We start from the raw sequence: 19,571 nt of genomic DNA, 5'->3' as shown, positions 1-19,571 counted from the left end.
AAGACAAACAGGCTTCTACGAGATTATGATGTGGTGTGATGTGATATGATATGTTAAACAAAAACTAACACATCAAAATATGACAACACAAACAGAAGAAAAAGAGACCAAAAAAAAAAGATACACGAAAGTAGATGAGAGGCCACTAATTTGCACTCAGGAATCCCATCAAAACACTAGTCTGGAAGCTGTAATACAGATATAGATATAAAATAAAATTGAAAATAAAAATAAGGGGCTGGAGAGATGGCTCAGTGGTTAAGAGCACTGACTGCTCTTCCAGAGGTCCTGAGTTCAAGTCCCAGTAACCACATGGTGACTCGCAACCATCTGTAATGAGATCTGATGCCCTCTTCTGGTGTGTTTGAAGACAGCTACAGTGTGTGTGTGTGTGTGTGTGTGTGTGTGTGTGTGTAACATATATTTTATATATATATATATATATATATATATATGTATAACATATTTATAATATATGTATAACACATATATTATATATACACACATATATATGAATTTTTAAAAATTACAAATAAGATAAAATTTTTTAAAAAGAAAAAGCCCTGGCATGACATTGTGAGTCAAGGGAGCTCTGAATTGCTGCCATTGAATTCATTTTCTGTTGGCCATTCACTGCTGGTCATTTGACCTACCCTACCCCTAAGAGTAGTTTGTCTCCCTAGTGGGATGTCCTTGAAGCAACCTAAATTTTCCTTTGCAAATGGTAATCAGTTGGAGATTGCTTCTAGGTTAGGGACGGAGGTGAGGCGTGTGTCTACTTGCCTGTTGAGCTCTAGGATCCCATCTGGTGCAGACCAGTGCACACCAGGTGCACACTGCCTCAGTCTCTGTGAGTTCTTTGTGCATTGATCCTGTTGATTTAGAGAGCATATTTTCCTGGTGTCTTCCATCCCCTTTGGCTCTTACACTCTTTCTGTCTCTTCTTCATCAGAATTCAGGGAACCCTGAGGGGAAGAATTTGATGGAGACAACTCATTCAGGGCTGAGAGTCCCAAGGTCTCTCATCCCCTGTATAATGTCTGCCTGTGGGGTGTTTGTTCCCATCTGTGGCAGGAGGAAGCGTCTCTGATGATGACTGAGTAAGGCACTGATTTAGGGATATAGAAGAATGTCATTAGGAGCCATTTGGTTGCTGTGGTCTGTTTGTTTCAAACTGTAGTATTTGGGTTTATCCTCAGGCCCTGCCTGGCCTTTCTACTCTCAGGTTCTTGGTCAACCAAGCAGTTTGGGGTCTGGGTTGCATCTCACGCTATGAGCCTTGAGTAAAATCAGTTATTGGCTGGTCACTCTCACAAGCTTTGTGCCACCATTGCCCTAGCGTAACCTGCAAGCGGGACTCCATTGTAGATCAAACGGTTTGTGGCTGGCTTGGTGTTTATGGTTACGGTTTAATGGGTGACCTGCCTTTTGATGAGAGACATCAGTGATATTGGCATCAGTGTGTGGCAGTCCCTCTGAGTCCCTTTACATCTCAGGGCTTGGCTTTTCTCCCTTTCCTTCCCCTGCAGGTGGTCATTATCTTAAACTCTGTGTTTATGTTTTCTCTACTTTTCCATTAATGTTTCTCTAAAAGGTATGTATGCCCCACTGCATTCCCTTTTTCCATTTTCAAATTATATCACTGAGATCCTATGTGAGTCTTAACTCTGATGATTTGATGGTGTAAGTCTCCTGGACCTGTAGGCCGCTCACATGAGCTACTGCACGCGCAGATGCAATAGATAACCCACGCCTTATTTACCCATTCTTTAGGCAATAGACACCTAGGCTGGATACAGCTTCCAGCTTGAGAATAGCAAATGCCGCTGTGAACTGCCGGGTGTGCTTCCTGGGGTACTGTGAACAGCTGGGGTGTGCTTCCTGAGGTACGGACATGAGCTCCCTCAGGCACACAACAGAGTAACACTGAGAAGAGGGGCAAATGTGTTCATCACTGCCAGCATCTTTTCCCCCGTGGCAACATGCATGTTCGATATTCTCAAGTAGCTTGCTTCTTCCTTTCTTAATCTGCCAGCATGCATTAGTCCTTCAACTCATCTGATAAATCATCATAGTTCGCTTAATAATCTCTTGTCTGTGGGGCTATTATATGGTTATCGTGTAGTCTCTTTCTTATCTTCCCATAGGCTAGCATTTATAACTAGATATGCATTCAGCCTGCACAGTCTACATGTTCTTGGTGGACTGCAGGAGGAATTAAACACACATACTCTGGAGCCAAAATGCCCGTTCAAGAATCTAGCTCTGAGACTAGAGAGATGGTTCAGTGGTTAAGAGCACTGGCTGCTCTTGCAGAGGACACAGGTTCAATTCCGAGCAACCACACATAGCAGCTTGCAAACACCCGTGACTCCAGTCCCAGGGGACCCAATGCTCTCTTCCGGCCTTCTAGGGCACCGGGAACATGTGTAGTACACGGACATGCCTACAGGCAAAACAGTCAGACACATAAAATAAAAATCCATTGACACCTACTTCTGCCACTCGCCAGACATGGACCCCCGGGCGGCACTGCCCGTCTGTGAATCTCAGCTAAGATATGAATGATATAAGGAGTTCCTTGGTTGTAACTCATGAAGCTGCTTCCCACGAAAATCACACACTAAAAAAATTAAACTCAACAGAGACGTGTCTCCAACACAATCGGCATGAACCTATCCGTGCGCTCACAGCAGTAAGTCCGCCTGTTTCGGCCTCTATTCTTCACTTACAGAAGGTTCTCCTAAGCATTCAGAGACCTGCGAACACAGAGCCATGACTAACATGGCCAGCCCCATCCACTATCACAGCCAGGGCAGACAGTACTGCTCTCTGCTGTCATCACAGCAACAGGCTCCAGAACTTTCCATCATGAAAGCCCAACTCCACACGCCTCAGGTTTCATCTTCTGTCTCAACCCACCTTCCTTTCCATCGACTGTGGACAAGCTCAGAACTCTCCGTGTATGCCTATGTGTGTGGCTGTGTGTGAGAGAGACAGAGACAGAGAGACAGAGAGAGAGAGAGAGAGAGAGAGAGAGAGAGATGTTTACCACAGTTGTCTTCAACTTGCACTTGCTCCTCAACCTGTCTGGGGATGGATGGGTGTGTCCAGTCACATGATTTCCAAGACACTGAATCACACAGTCCCTTCTGTCCTCTCCTAAAGGACCTCTTGGCAGCTGGAATAGAATGGGACATTTGCTTCTTGAAATACCTCCCCTAGCTGTGACATGCAGCTCACACTCCACACACACACACACACACAAACACACACACACATACACACACTCCACACACACACATACACACACTCCACACACACACACTCCTCACACACACATTCCACACACACACTCCACACACACACTCCTCACACACACATTCCACACACACACTCCACACACACACACACACACACATACACACACTCCACACACACACACATACACACACTCCACACACACACACTCCTCACACACACTCCTCACACACACACTCCTCACACACACATTCCACACACACACTCCACACACACACACACACACACTCCACACACACACACACTCCACACACACACACACTCCTCACACACACATTACACACACACACACACACACACACGCTGTCTCTCTCTCTCTCCTTCACTTTCTCCCCAGTTCATCCTACCCACTCCTGAGAGGGTGGACCCTTTCAAATGCTCATGGTTCAGCTGGAGCAATAGCTCAGGGCTCAAGAGCACTGGCTGCTCCTCCATGGCACCTGAGTTCAGTTCCCAGCACGCACAACAGGAGGCTCATAACTGTCTGTACTCCTGGCTCCAGGAGATCTGACACCTTGGGCCTTCATGAGCACAACACTTGTGTGCCCATACCCACAGGCAAACACATACACACATCTACATAGAACTCAGAAATAGTAAGCTTTTGAAACACTCATGATTTTTCAATATTGAACCTCTGGCTGCCCTGAAGCCCAGACTTCGTATCCAGCTGCTTGCCGGCCATCATCTGAACTTCACAATGACGGCTAAGGAACACTCTCTACTCCCTTTCATGTTGGGGACCTGCACCCTGGCCAGTCCCTCTGGACTATATAAAACCCTCCATAGCCACTAGTGAAATTTCAGCTTCCTTAATCTTCCAACTCTTCGTCCTAATACCCTCTTCTCACACAGACCTCCTCTCTAACCGCTCCCTGCAAAGAAGCCTCTAAACTGCACCCAACCATGTTTATTCCTGGCTTTTTGTTAAGGTACCTTATTCCTGATCATTACCCTCCCCTCCCCTCCCATACTTGGAGTATCATGCCTTTAAAGAGACAACAGAGGCCAAAGCATACCAGAAACAAAACCTTTATTTTATTCTATAGAAAGGAAGAGAACACATTTTGCAGGTGACTTGTTTAGAGGGCTTGAGGACATAAACAATTTAAATAGCACCTTTTCAGGCCTGTCATTCAAAGACAGCAGGAACAAAGCCCCTTTGTAAGTCTGCTATAGTGTACTTAATGGTACATTGATTGCTTTTTTTTCTTCCACAAAAATGACACATCTGCGAAGGGACGGGAGGCACCACAAATATTCTTACAAATGTCTACTGTGTGGTGAATCTCTGAGGTTCTCTTTACCCATCAATAACCATGATAGATGCAATGTACTAAATGTCGTCGATCAATCAGGACACGCAGCGAACGCTGGCATCTAACAGGGCCCCACATAGCATTGTTTGTAACTCTGGCTGCTGAGCGATTACGGTCCCAAGCATTCGACAAAGGTTATTTTGTGTCCCGACTTCTGATTTAGCTGTAAGATGTAAAAATCCTACAGGCAGGCGATGTGCTGGGTCATGAGAAATGGCTTAAAAGTAAAAATGACCTATAAGGTAATTCTATACATAAATCCTTGGTGCTAAATCCTTAGGATAAAAATATCCACTGGCAAAGAAATCCTTACTTAAAAGGAAAAAGAATACCGAAGAGGGAGGTATGTGCCCTAAAGAATCCAGGCTCAAAATTAAATTTTTTGTTTTTTTTAAGATATCAAATCTCAGTTGGTGTTCAAATAGAGCCTGTCATTTGCTATATATAAAACATAACACGTGGTCCTTTTTAAACTATTTTTTCAATTTTTTTCTTTGCTTTTTCCTAAGATGTTTAGTTTGCATTGACTTAGTAATCTGCCAGGGTTCCCAATTTCTCAGTGCCTGTCCGGCATGCTCCTACCCACCCCACATCTAGCATCAACCGATAGACAAAAGAAGTAAGCTGGAGACATTGTATTCATGGTGAGACTTCTGTAGCTCCAAAAGGGAAACATATTTAACCACATATCTAGAAACACCAGTGGGATCCTGGAGGGAGGGGGAGGGGAAAAGAGGGCACAGGTCATAACAGAGAAAAAAGATTGAACAGTTCTTCATTCCTCACAGACGCGCTAGCTTTTGTCCTACCAAATGAAACTTCCTCTGTTCTCTGGCTGGTAACACTTCAGGAGCAGAGGCGGGAGGGGTGGACTGAGGAATTCCCTGTGCGGCACTGGTGTAGCAACCAGGTCTCCCAGGGGTATCCCTGCAAGGTCAAAAAGGTAAGTACCATGATAGCAATGGTCACAATGGGGCATTCATCATTGCCGAGTCAGCAATGATGCTAGAGCCATCAGCAGGACACCCAGAAGCCATTATGGTCCCTTTCATGCACTTGACTGTCCTCAGTCCAGTTTCTAGCTGAACCGCAGAATCAGTTTTCACAGACTGTGTTCCACCAGAGACCAGAAGTAGCGGGCCACACACCAATCCTGGTGCTTATTAATTTGGGAAAAGGATGATAAACACTACTACATGAATTTGGACATGAGTCAGACGTAAGCTACATAGGAATATACATCATTAAAAAATAATCACATAGGTACTGCTGATGGAGTGGCTTTAAAGGCTGTAAGGGCTTAGGAGCCTTATAAGTAAGGTTAATGAAGTACAGAATGAAAAAAAGGAAAGGATTCTAACATACAACCTTAGGAGCTTGAGATCAAATCATGTGCAAAGACCCTTATATAACAAAATCATCATCTTACTTTAAACATTAACACACAGTACTCTTTTTTTTATATATATATTAACGATGAGTTGTTAAATTAGGACATAATAAAAGGTGTCACTGGAAAACGAGGGTTGCTTTAGCACGTTGTTCAGATTTCATTCTTTAGAAAAACCAGAGAAATTGCTGATCCCCATGCTGTCCTCTCACGAGGGGCTGCCAGGACGGAGGCAGTCTAGCCTGAGCCACGGTCTAGCCTGAGCCAGAAGCGAGTTACTATGTAACACCCAGCGAGCAGCAGGAGTAATAGGCCAGCTCCAGATGCAGCTCACATTACCAGACCCCCATGCTCATTGCGGACACAGAAGAGACATGTCAACCCAGCATCCTAATTTCTGGTGACACTCTGTCCAATCTATTGGGGGGTGTGGGCTTTGGGGAGGCTGGCAGGGAGCAGAGGCTTCACCAGATGGCCTTGAGTCTGTTTTGGGGGTGCAACCAGCAGAATAGGGGAAAAGAGCAACTGTGATTGTATAGTTGGGGCTATTCATATTGAGTTTAGGTTTTACCAATCAGCTTCGGTACTTCATTCCTACTGAGTGCCTGGGAACCAATTTCCATCAACAATAGAGCCATTTAAAGCCGTGGTTCTCAACCTTCCTAAGGCAGCGATCCTTCAATACAGTTCCTTCATGCTGAGGCGACCTACAACCATAAAACGATTTCCCTGCTACTTCATAACTATAATTTTTCTGCAGTTACGAACTGCAATGTAAGTACCTAATATGTAGGATTCCTGGCATATGACCAACTGCCACTCCTAGGGGGTCTCGACCCACAGGTTGAGAACCATTGGTTTAAAGGTTCATTCCTTTGGCAATATCCAAGTTAAAAGATTCAATGTTTATGTGGGGTGATAGCCAGTCATTCTTGTATTGGCGTCCCTGTTACAATGGAGAAAACAGAAAAGGACTTTAGGTACCATTTATTTCCTCTGACAGTCAAAAAGCTCTTACTTTACAGCCCATGGTGGGCTAAAATAGGCACAATAACTGCCGTGTTACAATTACGACATCTATGAAAACAAGCGATTTTTCCCAGTTTCCCTTATGAGTCTACCCATCCAGAAAATATCCTATTTCCGTAAGGACTGGGAATTGTCCATTTCACACGGCATACACGAGCAGCTGGACCACAGCTCAACAGATAGGGTGAATCTCTTGTATCCGTGTGTCCCAGACTCTGTTCTATAATTCTTCTCTTGGGTCCTTCTGTGTCTCCTGCGTGGCTTGGTCTTCCTCACTGGGTGCCAGCCACGTGAGGTACACCTTTACCGGGTCAATGTGCCAGTGTTTGTGAAATGATACTGGAATCTGATGGGCGAGGTAGTCCTTGGGGTAATCTACTGGCCGAGCCTGCGCAAACAAAAAAACAAAAAACACAGAGTTAGGATTTCCCAGGTTACGGTTTCCTGGGTTACGGTTTCCTGGTGATTAAGAATGATCGGCTCGTTCGTTCCTCCTGCAGATGGGGACAAACAGAGACAACTGCACAAGGCAGAGGGACCACTAAATCTCTACCTTGGGGCTCAAAGAGTCTGCAGAAAGGGGATAGAGAGATTCTAGGAGCCTGTGGGAACCAAAGACACCACGGAAACAAAGCCTTCTATACCCAGCAGGACTGACGCACTTAGATGAACTCATTGAGCATGCGCAGGGCCTGCACAGGTCTAAACTGGATGGGGTCTCAGCGCTGAGAGAGGAAGTAGGCACAAGGTCCTATCCCTAGCCCAGAAGTTATCTTCAACTGAAAACTGCTCGAAAAGGAAGAATTAGATTCCTCTAAAGGAGTCTCTCTGGGTATGCAAGGGCAGGTTCTATGTTCATCAGTAGATGGCCAACACAAAACGAACTCATTGCTATTTTTAGATGTGTGTGTGTGTGTGTGTGTGTGTGTAGGTAGGGGTATGTAGGGGGTTGTTTTGTTTTTCTTTTTTTTTTTTTTTTGTCTCAAGGCTTTGTCTGGGCTTTTTTTTTTTCATGATTTCCTATTTTGTGTTTTTTTTTTTACAGAATTTCTGTGTAACTAAATGTGTGAGTCATTATATGTTTCTTGTGCTTTTTATTTAGGTTTTTTTCCCCCTTCATCCTATTTTGGTTTGCTTGTTTTTACTTAATTTTATCTTCTTATTTTTGTTTTTAGATCCCTGTTTTCTAATGAGAGAAAAGGGGGTGTGGATTTGTGGTGAGGAGAAGGCGGTGAGGACCTGGGAGGAACTGGGCGAGGGGAATGGTACTCAGAATATATTGTATAATAAAAACGTCTATTTTCAATTTAAAAAAAAAATTGATTTGCTCAGCAGGTAAAAGTGCCTCGTGCCAAGCCCGAGGACCTGGCTTCCAACCCCGGAGCTATGTTGCTTTAACCACTTGCCAGAATGCACCTTGCCTTAATCTTTGCCTGTGGTTTACATGTGGGTTCAGATAGCAAGTCTCTGTGAAGTGGGTGACCCCATGCTGCAGGCCTTTTTGGCATTAGGTGCTGTTAAGACCTGGGCTCAGCTGTCTCTGACTAACAAGCCATCTTCATCCCCTCTGCTTTACCTGGAGGGAGCACACCACCTCCCCAGCCCCACCAAGAGAAGAGCGGGGCTCTGTGCACAGAACACCGCCCACACTGAACCACTAACCTACTTTGCTCTCTCAAGTTCCGTATGTATGTCAGGCTCCGGTGACACAACAGAACTAGGAAATCTGCCCTTGTCCTCAAAGAGCACACAGCCTGGTGGCATGCAGCAAAGTCTCACCTGACCAGCATATATTCACCGTGGTATCCCTCACACACACACACACAATAAGTAAAGACACATCTTTTAAATGATTATCTCAGAATAACGTTTTGTTTTGTTTTGTTTTGTTTCGATTTTTGAGACCGGATCTGTCTACATAGCCCAGGCTGGCCTGGAAGTTCCTACGTAGACTGGGATGGCCTTGGATTTTGAGATCTGCCTGCCTCTTCTTCCTGAGTGCTGAGATTTAAAATGCCCACCATAACAATTGACCCAAGGTAAATGTTGATCCATATTGCAACTACTTCAATTTAATATTTAGTAGTGACTACGGGAATCTCAAAGCAGAAAGGGATATATCTTCGACTACTTTCCCTCAAACTCCACACTTATTGCCTTGAATTTCTCTTGATTAATTTCTCAAATGCTTTACATCCTGTGTTCCACACTTTTTGTCCTGGAGACTGTTCAAGCATGGCAATAAACATAAAAGGTTTCCTCAGTAATTCATATAAGTTGGTGGTGTGTGATATAACTTCTGGGAAAAAATTAAAATGAAAAACAAAAGGAAGAAAACGTACTTCCTAGGTCTCTTCCAAGAAACTGCCAGGGCTGTGCAGGTGTGGGCTGTGCAGGTGTGGACTGTGTAGGTGTAGGCTGTGCAGGTGTGGACTGTGCAGGTGTGGGCTGTGCAGGTGTGGGCTGTGTAGATGTGAGTTGTGCAGGTGTGGGCTGTGCAGGTGTGGGCTGTGCAGGTGTGGACTGTGNCTGTGCAGGTGTGGGCTGTGCAGGTGTGGGCTGTGTAGATGTGAGTTGTGCAGGTGTGGGCTGTGCAGGTGTGGGCTGTGCAGGTGTGGACTGTGTAGGTGTGGGCTGTGCAGGTGTGGGCTGTGCAGGTGTGGGCTGTGTAGGTGTGGACTATGCAGGTGTGGGCTATGCAGATGTGGGCTGTGCAGGTGTGAGCTGTGCAGGAGCTGAGGTGAGGTATTCTCAGGGCCTAGGTTGCATACCTAGGTGAGGCTTTCAAAGAGAAAACATGAGTTCCCTGTAGGGAAAAGCGGTTTAATTCTGATCCCAACGCACAAACAGAAAGGGTGTAATGTTATTTAACGTCACCGTTCACATTCTCTGAAACTCAGAATAGGAAGTGCAGGCAGAATGAGACATGCCCCAAAATGACATGGTTGCATCATTTTGTGTTCAAATGACAACGTGTTCAAAGGCAAACTGAAACCAGACACAATCCTGATTGCATTAATCAAAGTGTCAAGTTTCCATCATGCCCTTAATTTGTCTATAAATTAATATAGTCATTTGTGGGTTTTTGTTTTGTTTTGTTTTTAGATTTATGTATCTCATGTATGTGAGTACACTGTAGCTATCTTCAGACACACCAGAAGAGGGCATCAGATCCCATTACAGATGGTTGTGAGCCACCATGTAGTTGCTGGGAATTAAACTCAGTACCTCTGGAAGAGCAGTCAGTGTTCTTAACCACTGAGCCATCACTCCACCTTTAGCCATTTGTTTTATATTGCAACTTATTTAGCTTGTAATACTAAAATCAATTATTACAATGATATGTAACACACTTTTTTAGACTCTTTTATGTGTATGAGTGTTTTACTGAAAGCATGTATGTGTATCTGTCTTATGGTGTTATTGCTGTGAAGAGACCCTATGACCAAGGCAACTCTTATAAGGGCAATATTTAATGGGGGCTGGCTTACAGGTTCAGAGGTTCAGTCCTTTATCACCATGGCAGGAAGCATGGCAGTGTCCAGGCTGGCATGACACCGGAGGAGCTGAGAGTTCTACATCTTTTCTGCCCAGGGTGGACCTTGTGCATTGGACCTCAGAGCCCACCCCCAGAATGACACACTTCCTCCAACAAGGTCACGCCTATTCTAACAAGGCCATACCTTCCTGTGGGCCAAGCATTCAAACGCATGAGTCTGTGGGAGCCATTCCTATTCAAACCACCACATATCACATGTATGCCTAGGGTCCATGGGGGCCAGCACTGGATCCCTGCAACTGGAGTTAACAAATGATTGTGAGCCACCACATGGGCACTGGGAATCGAACTTGGGTCCTCTGCAAGAAAAGGACAAGCTTCTCAGATAGGGCCCTGGTGACACTGACCTAGGGGTGACATTTGTATGTTTTCATCTTGTCTTCCCCAAGCCGAGACCTCTCTTCTGGACAAAGCTTTTTTTTTTTTTTCCCCAGGGAGGCGCATACTGGTAAAAATGATTGTTCACTGTAACCAAGTTAAAGGGTGGGGAACAGGGAGGATGGCAGAGACTTTGGACATGAAGGACTTGTGTCCCGTTATTCGTATTCAAAAAGTATATATAGCAGGAGAAAAAAATTTAGAAATTAATGCTTCTAAGTTTATCGTTAGTTTTTATTTGATGTCCAGAGTCCCAAAACCATTATTTATTTTTACAAATTCTTGTCCGGTTTAATATGTGTATTTTATACAGTGGTCACTGAACATGGCATATTGCCATATCCATTAGTGAAATATGATTTTGGGATGGGTGATCTAGGCCTATGATTTTACAGTGACCTACCCTGACAGAAACAGGGGGGCTGGCCAGTGCGGCCTCTGAGGACGCTCTGAGTCCCTCTCCCCACCTCTTACATACGGGGCATCTGAGGTGTGGGTACCCTGTCTCAGATTCTCTCAGCACAAACAGCATGGAGATCTGGGTTGAGACATTACAAATGCCAATTCCACTTCGAATCCAACCACACTCTAAAAGATGCTCAAGAGAGCAGTGTAAGTTGGGGGCGCAGGCTATAAACCCTCTGTAACATCAGGAAGGGTTCAGATTTACTGTGTGAATCTGAGAAATCAAGAGCTTTTAAAGCACGAGGAACAACACATAACTAAAAATGATCGTTTCTGAATTATCTTCAAAGGATGATGACTCCAGGATTACACTATCTTTCCGTCTTCCTAGGAGGAAGAGGCTGCTATAGAACAATCTAATCTTCGTACGTTACTTCCCTTATACACAAGCAGCCTGCGTCATTTTTCCATGAGTGAAACATGGAGACATAGAGTCCGAGAGGCAGGAACAGAGAGTAATTCACTTTCTGAGCTATCGTAAAGATAGTGTAAGACACGAGCTTAACTCGAGGCCTGGGCGCATACATGCCTTCCACCAGGGTCCACGAGTGAGGGCTCCCATGAGCTTCCTCTCAGAAAAGCTCTATTCTTAGCCCCCTGCACATTCCTGGACACAGGCGTGAGTTCTATCTTCATTGCCAATGTTTAGACGCTCTTTGCTGTGTTCAAGTTGTTTTTCTATAGTGAGATTCTGCCATGCTCAATCCTCATATTGCTAGGATTGTAGATCTAAAGTGCTAGGATTTGCTATTTATTGGGAAAGAAAGAGAGGAAGGGACAGAGGGAAGGGGAGGAGGGAGGGAGGGAAGGAAGGGAAGGAGGGGGGAGGGAGAGAGAAAGAAAGATCAAGAGAGGGGGAAGGAAGAAAGGAGGGGAGGGAGGGAGGAAGCAAGCAAGCAAACAAGCTCAGAAGGAGGAGCTGGAGAGATGGCTCAGCAGTTAAGAGCACTGGCAGCTCTTCTAGAGGGCCCAGGTTCAATTCCCAGTACCCACAAGGCAGCCCTCGACCATCTAATACTCCAGTTTTCTGACCTCTGTGGGCAACAAGCATGCACATGATACACATACATACAGGCGGACAAAACACTCACACATGTTAAAAAAAAAAAAAAAAAGATAATATTCCCCATGGAACCTGCCAGCATCTTCCTTAAGATTTCCAAAAACATGAGAAGAGAAACGTGCTCTCTCACCTGATGGAAGAGGGGGCTGTGTGTCACGGGGACCCCCAGCCCACTGAAGCACATGCCCAGAACCATGTCGTCCGGAGCGTCATTGCTGTAGCATCGGCAGCTGCTCACGAGAAGTCTCCGGATGGCTTCCCTGCTAAAGACCATCCTGGCAGAAGCAGACAGAAGCGAGGATTAGAGTGGTGCTGTGGAGCCCACTTAACCTAATGGAGGGCTTTGGTTTACAGGCTGAACTCCCGAGAGGTACTGACGGAAACTTCCACTGACAACTGGAGAGGGCAGTTTTGCAAGCTGTATAAAAGCAAACTCACCTTAAGAGACATTTACCTCCCAAGGAAACCCTTTTATATGTATCTCCTGTAAACAAACACTATGTTATTTTTCTAACATTACAGTGTTAGTTTTCGCCAACTTGACAATCATCGGGAAAGACACTAGAATCATCTGGAAATAGGGAACCTCACTTGAGAAAATGCCTCTATTAGTTTGGCCAAGAGACCTATGGTCTATGGCCATTTCCCCAATTAATAATTGATATGGGAGGGTCCAACCCACTGTGGGTAGTGATGTCCTGGGCACTGGTCTTGGCTGTATCAGAAGTCAGGCACAGGAACAAACCAGCAAATGGCACTCCTCCATGGTCTTACCCTGACTTACCTTCATGATGGACTGCAAGGTATCATGAAATAAACCCTTTTCTCCCAAAGCTACTTTGTGTCATGGTTAAAACATGTGTCATATTTAATCACAGCAACAGAAAATAATGCAGGGGTGGACAGACAGTGTTTTTCTGTTTTGTTTGATACAAGGTTTCTTTGTGTAGCCCTAGCTGTCCTGGAACTCACTCTGTAGCCCAGGCTGGTCTCGAACTCAGAGATCCACCTGCCTCTGCCTCTCAGGGGCTGGGATTAAAAGCATGTGCCACCATGGCCTGGCTCACAGCCTGTCTTCAACAGTGCTATGACACCATTTGACCTCGTGTGTAGTACTTCCTGGTGGAGTCTCAGCCCACTCTGGTCTTTCTGTGCTCCCCCTAGCCCCCAGCATCGCAGGCAGCAACATTTCTCTCATAGAACCTTCTCGGCTTCCCTTGATAGCAGGATTCTGGATCCACATGACATCAGGGAGCCAAGTCTGAGGGAGACTGTTTGCTACTGCCCCTGCCAGTCTGTGCAGCAGAGGGGGGCATGGAGCCAGACACACAATCTTATCGGCTGTCCCTAGGTGTACCTTGAATGGAGTATCTGAAAATGAGACTCTGCAGCAGCGATGGGAATTGAACTAGGTCCTCTGGAAGAGCAGTCAGTGCTCTTTACTGCAGAACCGCCTCTCTAGCACTTAACCTGCTATATTAAGAAAGAAAGAAAGAAAGAAAGAAAGAAAGAAAGAAAGAAAGAAAAGAAAAGAAAAGAAAAGAAAAGAAAAGAAAAGAAAAAAGAAAAGAAAAGAAAAGAAAAGAAAAGAAAGGGAAAGGAAAGGAAAAAAGAAAAGGAACAACAGCAAAAACCCAAACAAACAAAAAAACTTGATTCTTAAGCCAAATTCTTGGAAACTCCTAAGTGGCCCTGGACAAGATACACAACATTGTCTGTACTTTTTATCAAACGCCCCCCTCCCCCCACCCCATGGGATCAGTTCACGAAAGGTCACTTCTGGATCCTAGTGAAGGAGCTTTGAAAAACCGAACCTTGCATGACTCATGTCATCTATGTGGAAATTAAAGGACAGTGTTCACACATGTTTACTGACTTGCTCTCTATACCTTGAAAAGCAATGAGTCCCTTTGCTACAAAGTGGGGCCATGATGAGAAACAGGACACAGGTGCTGTCTACAAATAATTCATAACTTATGCAGGAAGCAGCGAAGTAAATAGGCAATTAGACTGTAACGGGTTGCATAATGTACGGAGCACCCAAGCGCATTAGAAAAGAATCCAACCCCGACTGCTGGGCTGTGCAGGGCTGCTGGCAAGCAGGCCTGGTAAATGACAGTGATCTACACAAGTCTTCAGGGAGACCCTAAGACACAGGGAACTGGGAAGAAGAACAATGCTTTTCAGAGAAAAGAAGAAACAATGTGTTTCTGGGAAATTGCAACAAGCTCAACCAAAGAGTGCATGTCTAGGAACCCTGGATAAGCAGAGGGTGCTACACTCTGGTTCTGAGACATGGAGAAATCAAGTTAGTTCTGGTTAGGAAGCTTCCTTTCTGCCTGCTACAGGTTTTTAGGGAAAAAAAAAAAAAAAAAAAGCTGTTGCTCAGCCTCTCCTGTTTTCTGTGTCAACATAGATTCTCCCTCAATGCCAGCTCTTCTGCCTCGATGTCACCAGCAGGCTGCCACGGGGACTGAGCACAAGGCAGGGCCACGTTTTTGGACTTCTGAAACTGTCAGCTAGAGAAACCTCTTCCTGTTAAAAGTTACCCAGGCTCAAGCATTTTGTAATAGTGACAGGCAAAACAGACAAAGACAGAGCCATTCCAAACCAAGGTTTCATTAAATAGGAATGAAAGGCCCTAACCCTTCAAAAGCTTATAAACATTATCTAACACTGCTTGGCACAGAGTGACCATAACTGTCTACGGCTGACATCCAGTTAATACCCTCCTCAACACCCACTAGTAAAGGCTGCAGCAATAACAGAGGAGATTAACTGCTCGATTGATTTACCCATAAAAAATCAAATTAAAATCTTTCCCCACAGAGTTCAGGCAGGTGCTTCATTTAAAACGATTGATTTTTAACTATTATTTAAAAACCTATAAATCCTATATAAATATTACTTAATTGCCTAATCTAAGATTCTATACTCTTCCTTCATCAAACATGATTTATTAAGCACTGGATAATTTAAAATTTTAATGACTTTTTTTTCTGAAATTGAAATCCATAAGCATTTTCTTCCATCTAAAAAGGCAATCAAAACTAGTTGGCTGTTTAGAATCAAGCATTCTTACAGGGAGATTCCCACCACCACGTACTTTGACCTGAACTTTGTAGTATTTCTTCAAAGAATAAAATAATGTTTACAATGAATTCTGTTCTTGTTTCCAAAATGTAATGTTTATTTTTCTGTAACAGAAGTAACCATTGTCTAAAAAGAATCCAAGTGCCAGAACAGACAGACTTCAGAACCACAGACCATTTCTGCCTGTGCAGAAAGAAAAAAAAAAATCTAATGTTCAAAGTACTTTTCTGGATTCAACCAACCACAGGTGAAAAATATTTATTGTCTATATCCTTTCCATCATCCCAGAAGTGACACAATATAAAAACTATTTCCAGCTAGGCATGGTGGCACACCCTCCCAAAGCCAGCATCACTCTGAGGCAGGGGGAGGAGGAACTTCAGGCCAGCCGAGGATACACTGTCAGATCCTCATCTCAGAAGGGGACATTCCATAGCATTCATGTTGTAATGTGTTAGAAATGATCAGGAACTGATTTAAGGTTTTCTGGAGCTTCGGCACAGGTCACACTGCCATGTCACATTTTACCTAAAGGCCTTGGGCACCTGCAGGGGTTCCTGGACTCTTAACCCTTAAGGGATGAATAGAGATACAGAGAAGACAAGAGATGGCTGTGTCCATAAGCCACTCCGCTCACTCACCCTCCTCCTCCTGTGACATAGCTGTAGCCGCCTGTGCCTAGGCCGTAGCCATAGCGCTCTCCCAGAAACACAGGGTCACTGGAGTCATAGCAGCTAAGCAGGTGTCGGAGCCTGGAGATGCTGAGACACAAAGAGAAGGCTTATTTAGTTCTGATATGGCTTCAGAATGAAGTATTTAGAGGTGAAATCCAAGTGTAGAATAAATGGATTTAAAAGAAAAAAACTCAAAATATGAACACGGTACATTAGAATAGGTGTCCTTCATCCAATTTGAACTCAGCCATGCTGGCCCCAGGTGCCTCCCTGGGGGCAGCAGGTGACAGGTGACTGACTGAAGGTGCTCAGATGGCTGTAACTCTCCTCTATCAGGCTGTTCCCAAAGTACAGGGTGCTAAAACCTCACCTCTCCTCAAATAGACTAGGGCTGTTTTAACACTTGAGAAACACAAAAGAGCTTCCGAAGGCTTGGAGGGGGCAGGGATGGCAAGGTGGCAGGGTGGGGGGGGGTGTTGTTCTGTCAGGGTGGGGCTGGCAGGTGGGAAGAGACCTAATCCAGAAAGGTGTCCCCACAAATCCTTAGAGTAAGGCCAGCCAGGTCTACACAGTCAGTTCCAGGTCAGCTACAGAAAAAAGGAGGGAGAAGGGAGGGGGACAGAGATAGGGAGGGGAACCAGGAGAGAGACAGAGGTAGGACAAGGTAGGGAGCAGGAGAGAGAAAGAGAGACAGATAGAGAAAGGTTAGGGACTGAGAAGGGGGAAGGGGGGAAGAGGAAAGAAAACCCAGGATAATCCTTAGATGCCTTACAGAGGCAGAAGAGATTTCCAGGTCACCCACCAACAAGCCTTAACTTCCCCTTTTAGCACTGACCAGTGATCCTGAAAACTAGTTTCTGAATGACCCATAACTTTGGGTTAAAATCTTAACGGACTAAGTTTCACGATGCCTCTGAGTCCCACAGGCTCACAGATGGGTGTCACAGGCTCTGAGTAGAACATAGCGTTGCAAGTGGACAGGGAACAGCAGGTGTCCCAGACAGTCACTGTCCTCTGCTTGGGGAGAGTGGCGGTGACACGCAAGAAGGACCCAGCTTTCCTAGCTGCTACCCGAAGAAAGAGAGAAGCCAGGAGAAGCAGGAGCAGTTTTACCTTATAAGGACAAGACAGAAGCAGCCACACCCCTCCCTGCGCACGAGCGCAGGCTCCAGAGTCTCACGCATTTGCAGCCTGCTGCACGTTGTAAGACTGTAAATAGGTTTAGAACGTCTGGAGGCCAAGGCCTTTGCCGAGGCTGGCAGTTTCGAGTGAGCATAAAACACGATCCCTCTGTGTTCTGCTGTGGTTGGCATGGAGGTTAAACATTCTAAGCGCCTAATTTGGAATCTGTCTTCAATGAGCGGTCTGAGGAATTCATCTGCCTGGAGAGAATGACTGCATTTGCTGACGGAGGGGCTGTGCTTGAAGATCTAGGGAAACTGAAGTTTCAGTGTGGAAAAGACCAAAATCCGCTCCCCCCGCCCCCCCCCCCCCACCGACTTTCCAGGGCAAAACAGGTCTACTTCTTGAGCTAAAAAAAAAAAAAAAAAAAAACCAAAAACAACAACAAAAAAGGGGGGATAGAGGTGGATCAGCATGGAGCACTGGCAGCTTGTGTGGAAGAGCCAGAGGGTCAATCCCCAGTACCCACATGGAGGCTCACAACCATCTCTAACGCCAGGAGATTCAGCGCCCTCTTCTGGCCTCTCCAGGCACTGCATGCATATGGTACACATACATACATACATGCAGGCAAAAAACGCTCATAGGCATAAAATAATTTATTTTTTAAATCTTAAAATTAAAAGAAATAGAGAGAATTGTTTTTCTCTTCTTCCTACATATTGTGAAATTATCAGTTCCACCTACGGCATTCAGTATTTTAAGGTTAAAGTGATCTAAGGTCCCTCTGGGCTTCTTATACCACGAATGAGTCTCATTTTCAACATACTGCTGAAAGGCTCAGGGACCGCAAATGTAGTCTGATAATTATCACCCACTTCGCATTCACTAAAGAGTAAGAATGTGGGTGAGTCGGATGGATTTCAATTCCATCTAAGGGGAATTGGCCCAGGAAAAGCATTTCACTTAACAATCTGTTTCCATTGCAGGCTTTTCTGAGTGTCGGGCATGTTGAGGAAAAGCACGTCCCTGCTCCCTAACAAGGACCACCAGGCTGGATGTGTGCAGCGTGGCAGTGCTGGCAGATCTCAACGCAGAACCCCAACCTTTCAAGGCCAGAGGATGCTGCATCCTGGCCTATTATGGTATTGTATTTTATAATTATAGAAGAGTTACAAACACAGGATGAGAGCTCAGCTACCCTTGCCCCAGATTGACCAATTCTTCCCCATTTACTATATAAAGCCTCATTCACAGGCTCTCCTCCGTGTATATCAAAAATATAAATGTATAACATGTATACTTTTCCACTCTCCTGAAAAAATGTACACTAATTCTCCTAAAAGTGCATATATCATACCCTTCCCCAACCATTCCAGTGTATATTTCCTAAGGGCAGAAAAGTCCTCAGCTTCAGGAAATGCAACAGTTGACATGGTAACTTTCTTTAAAAATCAGCCATTCTGCTCCTACATATTAAACCAAGAGAAATGAAAGTACAATGTCTACACTGAGACTTCTCTATGCAGATGCATCGTGGTGGCTGGAGCGATGGCTCAGCAGCTAAGAGCACCGGCAGCTCTTACAGGGGACCGGGGTTCAGTTCTCAGTACCCAGATAGCAGCTCGTGAGCACCTGTAATTCCAGGTCCAGGAGATCTAATGCCCCCTTCTGGTCTTCACGGGCACTGCACCCATGTGATACACATACATAGATATAGGCAAAATACATAAAATAAGATAAAGGGACCTTTAAAAAATATATAGTAGGCTCAATTATAATAACTTGAAATCAAAACACTAAAGCAATATATTTAAGTGGCCTACTAATTCTAATTTTTATGAACTGACGTAATAATGTCAGCTACAGCACCTCCTGCCCTGACCTAGTATTTTTCTTTGGCTTGTAATTACTGCCTTATCTTTGAATTCTCAAACTTTTCTTCTGCGATGTCTGATTTGCTGTTAATCCTGTTCAAAAGGTTTTTAAAATCTCTGATAATAGAGTTTTCATGTTTATAAGATTTTTTCATACCTTCCATGCATCCCCTTTGAAAATATGAAATAGAGTTGTGATTACTTAAAAACAGAATAATATATATATTATATATATATATTATTATATATATTATATATATAATTATATAGTTATAATATAT

At 44.6% G+C, this 19,571-nt stretch overlaps 1 protein-coding gene across 1 annotated transcript in view; it reads right to left on the bottom strand.

Annotated features, from left to right (window-relative positions):
- Positions 1–4,344: 4,344 nt before the first annotated feature.
- The window catches only part of B3glct (beta 3-glucosyltransferase), an 84,565-nt gene continuing 69,338 nt past the window's right edge, over positions 4,345–19,571 (bottom strand). Inside the window, exons 13-15 of the mRNA XM_021163494.2 lie at positions 16,259–16,378; positions 12,655–12,799; positions 4,345–7,447 (exon numbers count right to left, since the gene is read on the bottom strand). Coding sequence (XP_021019153.1) covers positions 7,280–7,447; positions 12,655–12,799; positions 16,259–16,378 — 433 coding nt within the window. The 3' untranslated portion in view covers positions 4,345–7,279. The remainder of the gene's footprint in view (positions 7,448–12,654; positions 12,800–16,258; positions 16,379–19,571) is intronic.

The sequence above is a fragment of the Mus caroli genome, chromosome 5 (genome assembly GCF_900094665.2).
Source record: "Mus caroli chromosome 5, CAROLI_EIJ_v1.1, whole genome shotgun sequence".
Taxonomy (NCBI): domain Eukaryota; kingdom Metazoa; phylum Chordata; class Mammalia; order Rodentia; family Muridae; genus Mus; species Mus caroli.
The sequence above is the reverse complement of the archived record's forward strand: the minus strand, read 5'-3'. Positions and strand labels throughout refer to the sequence as shown.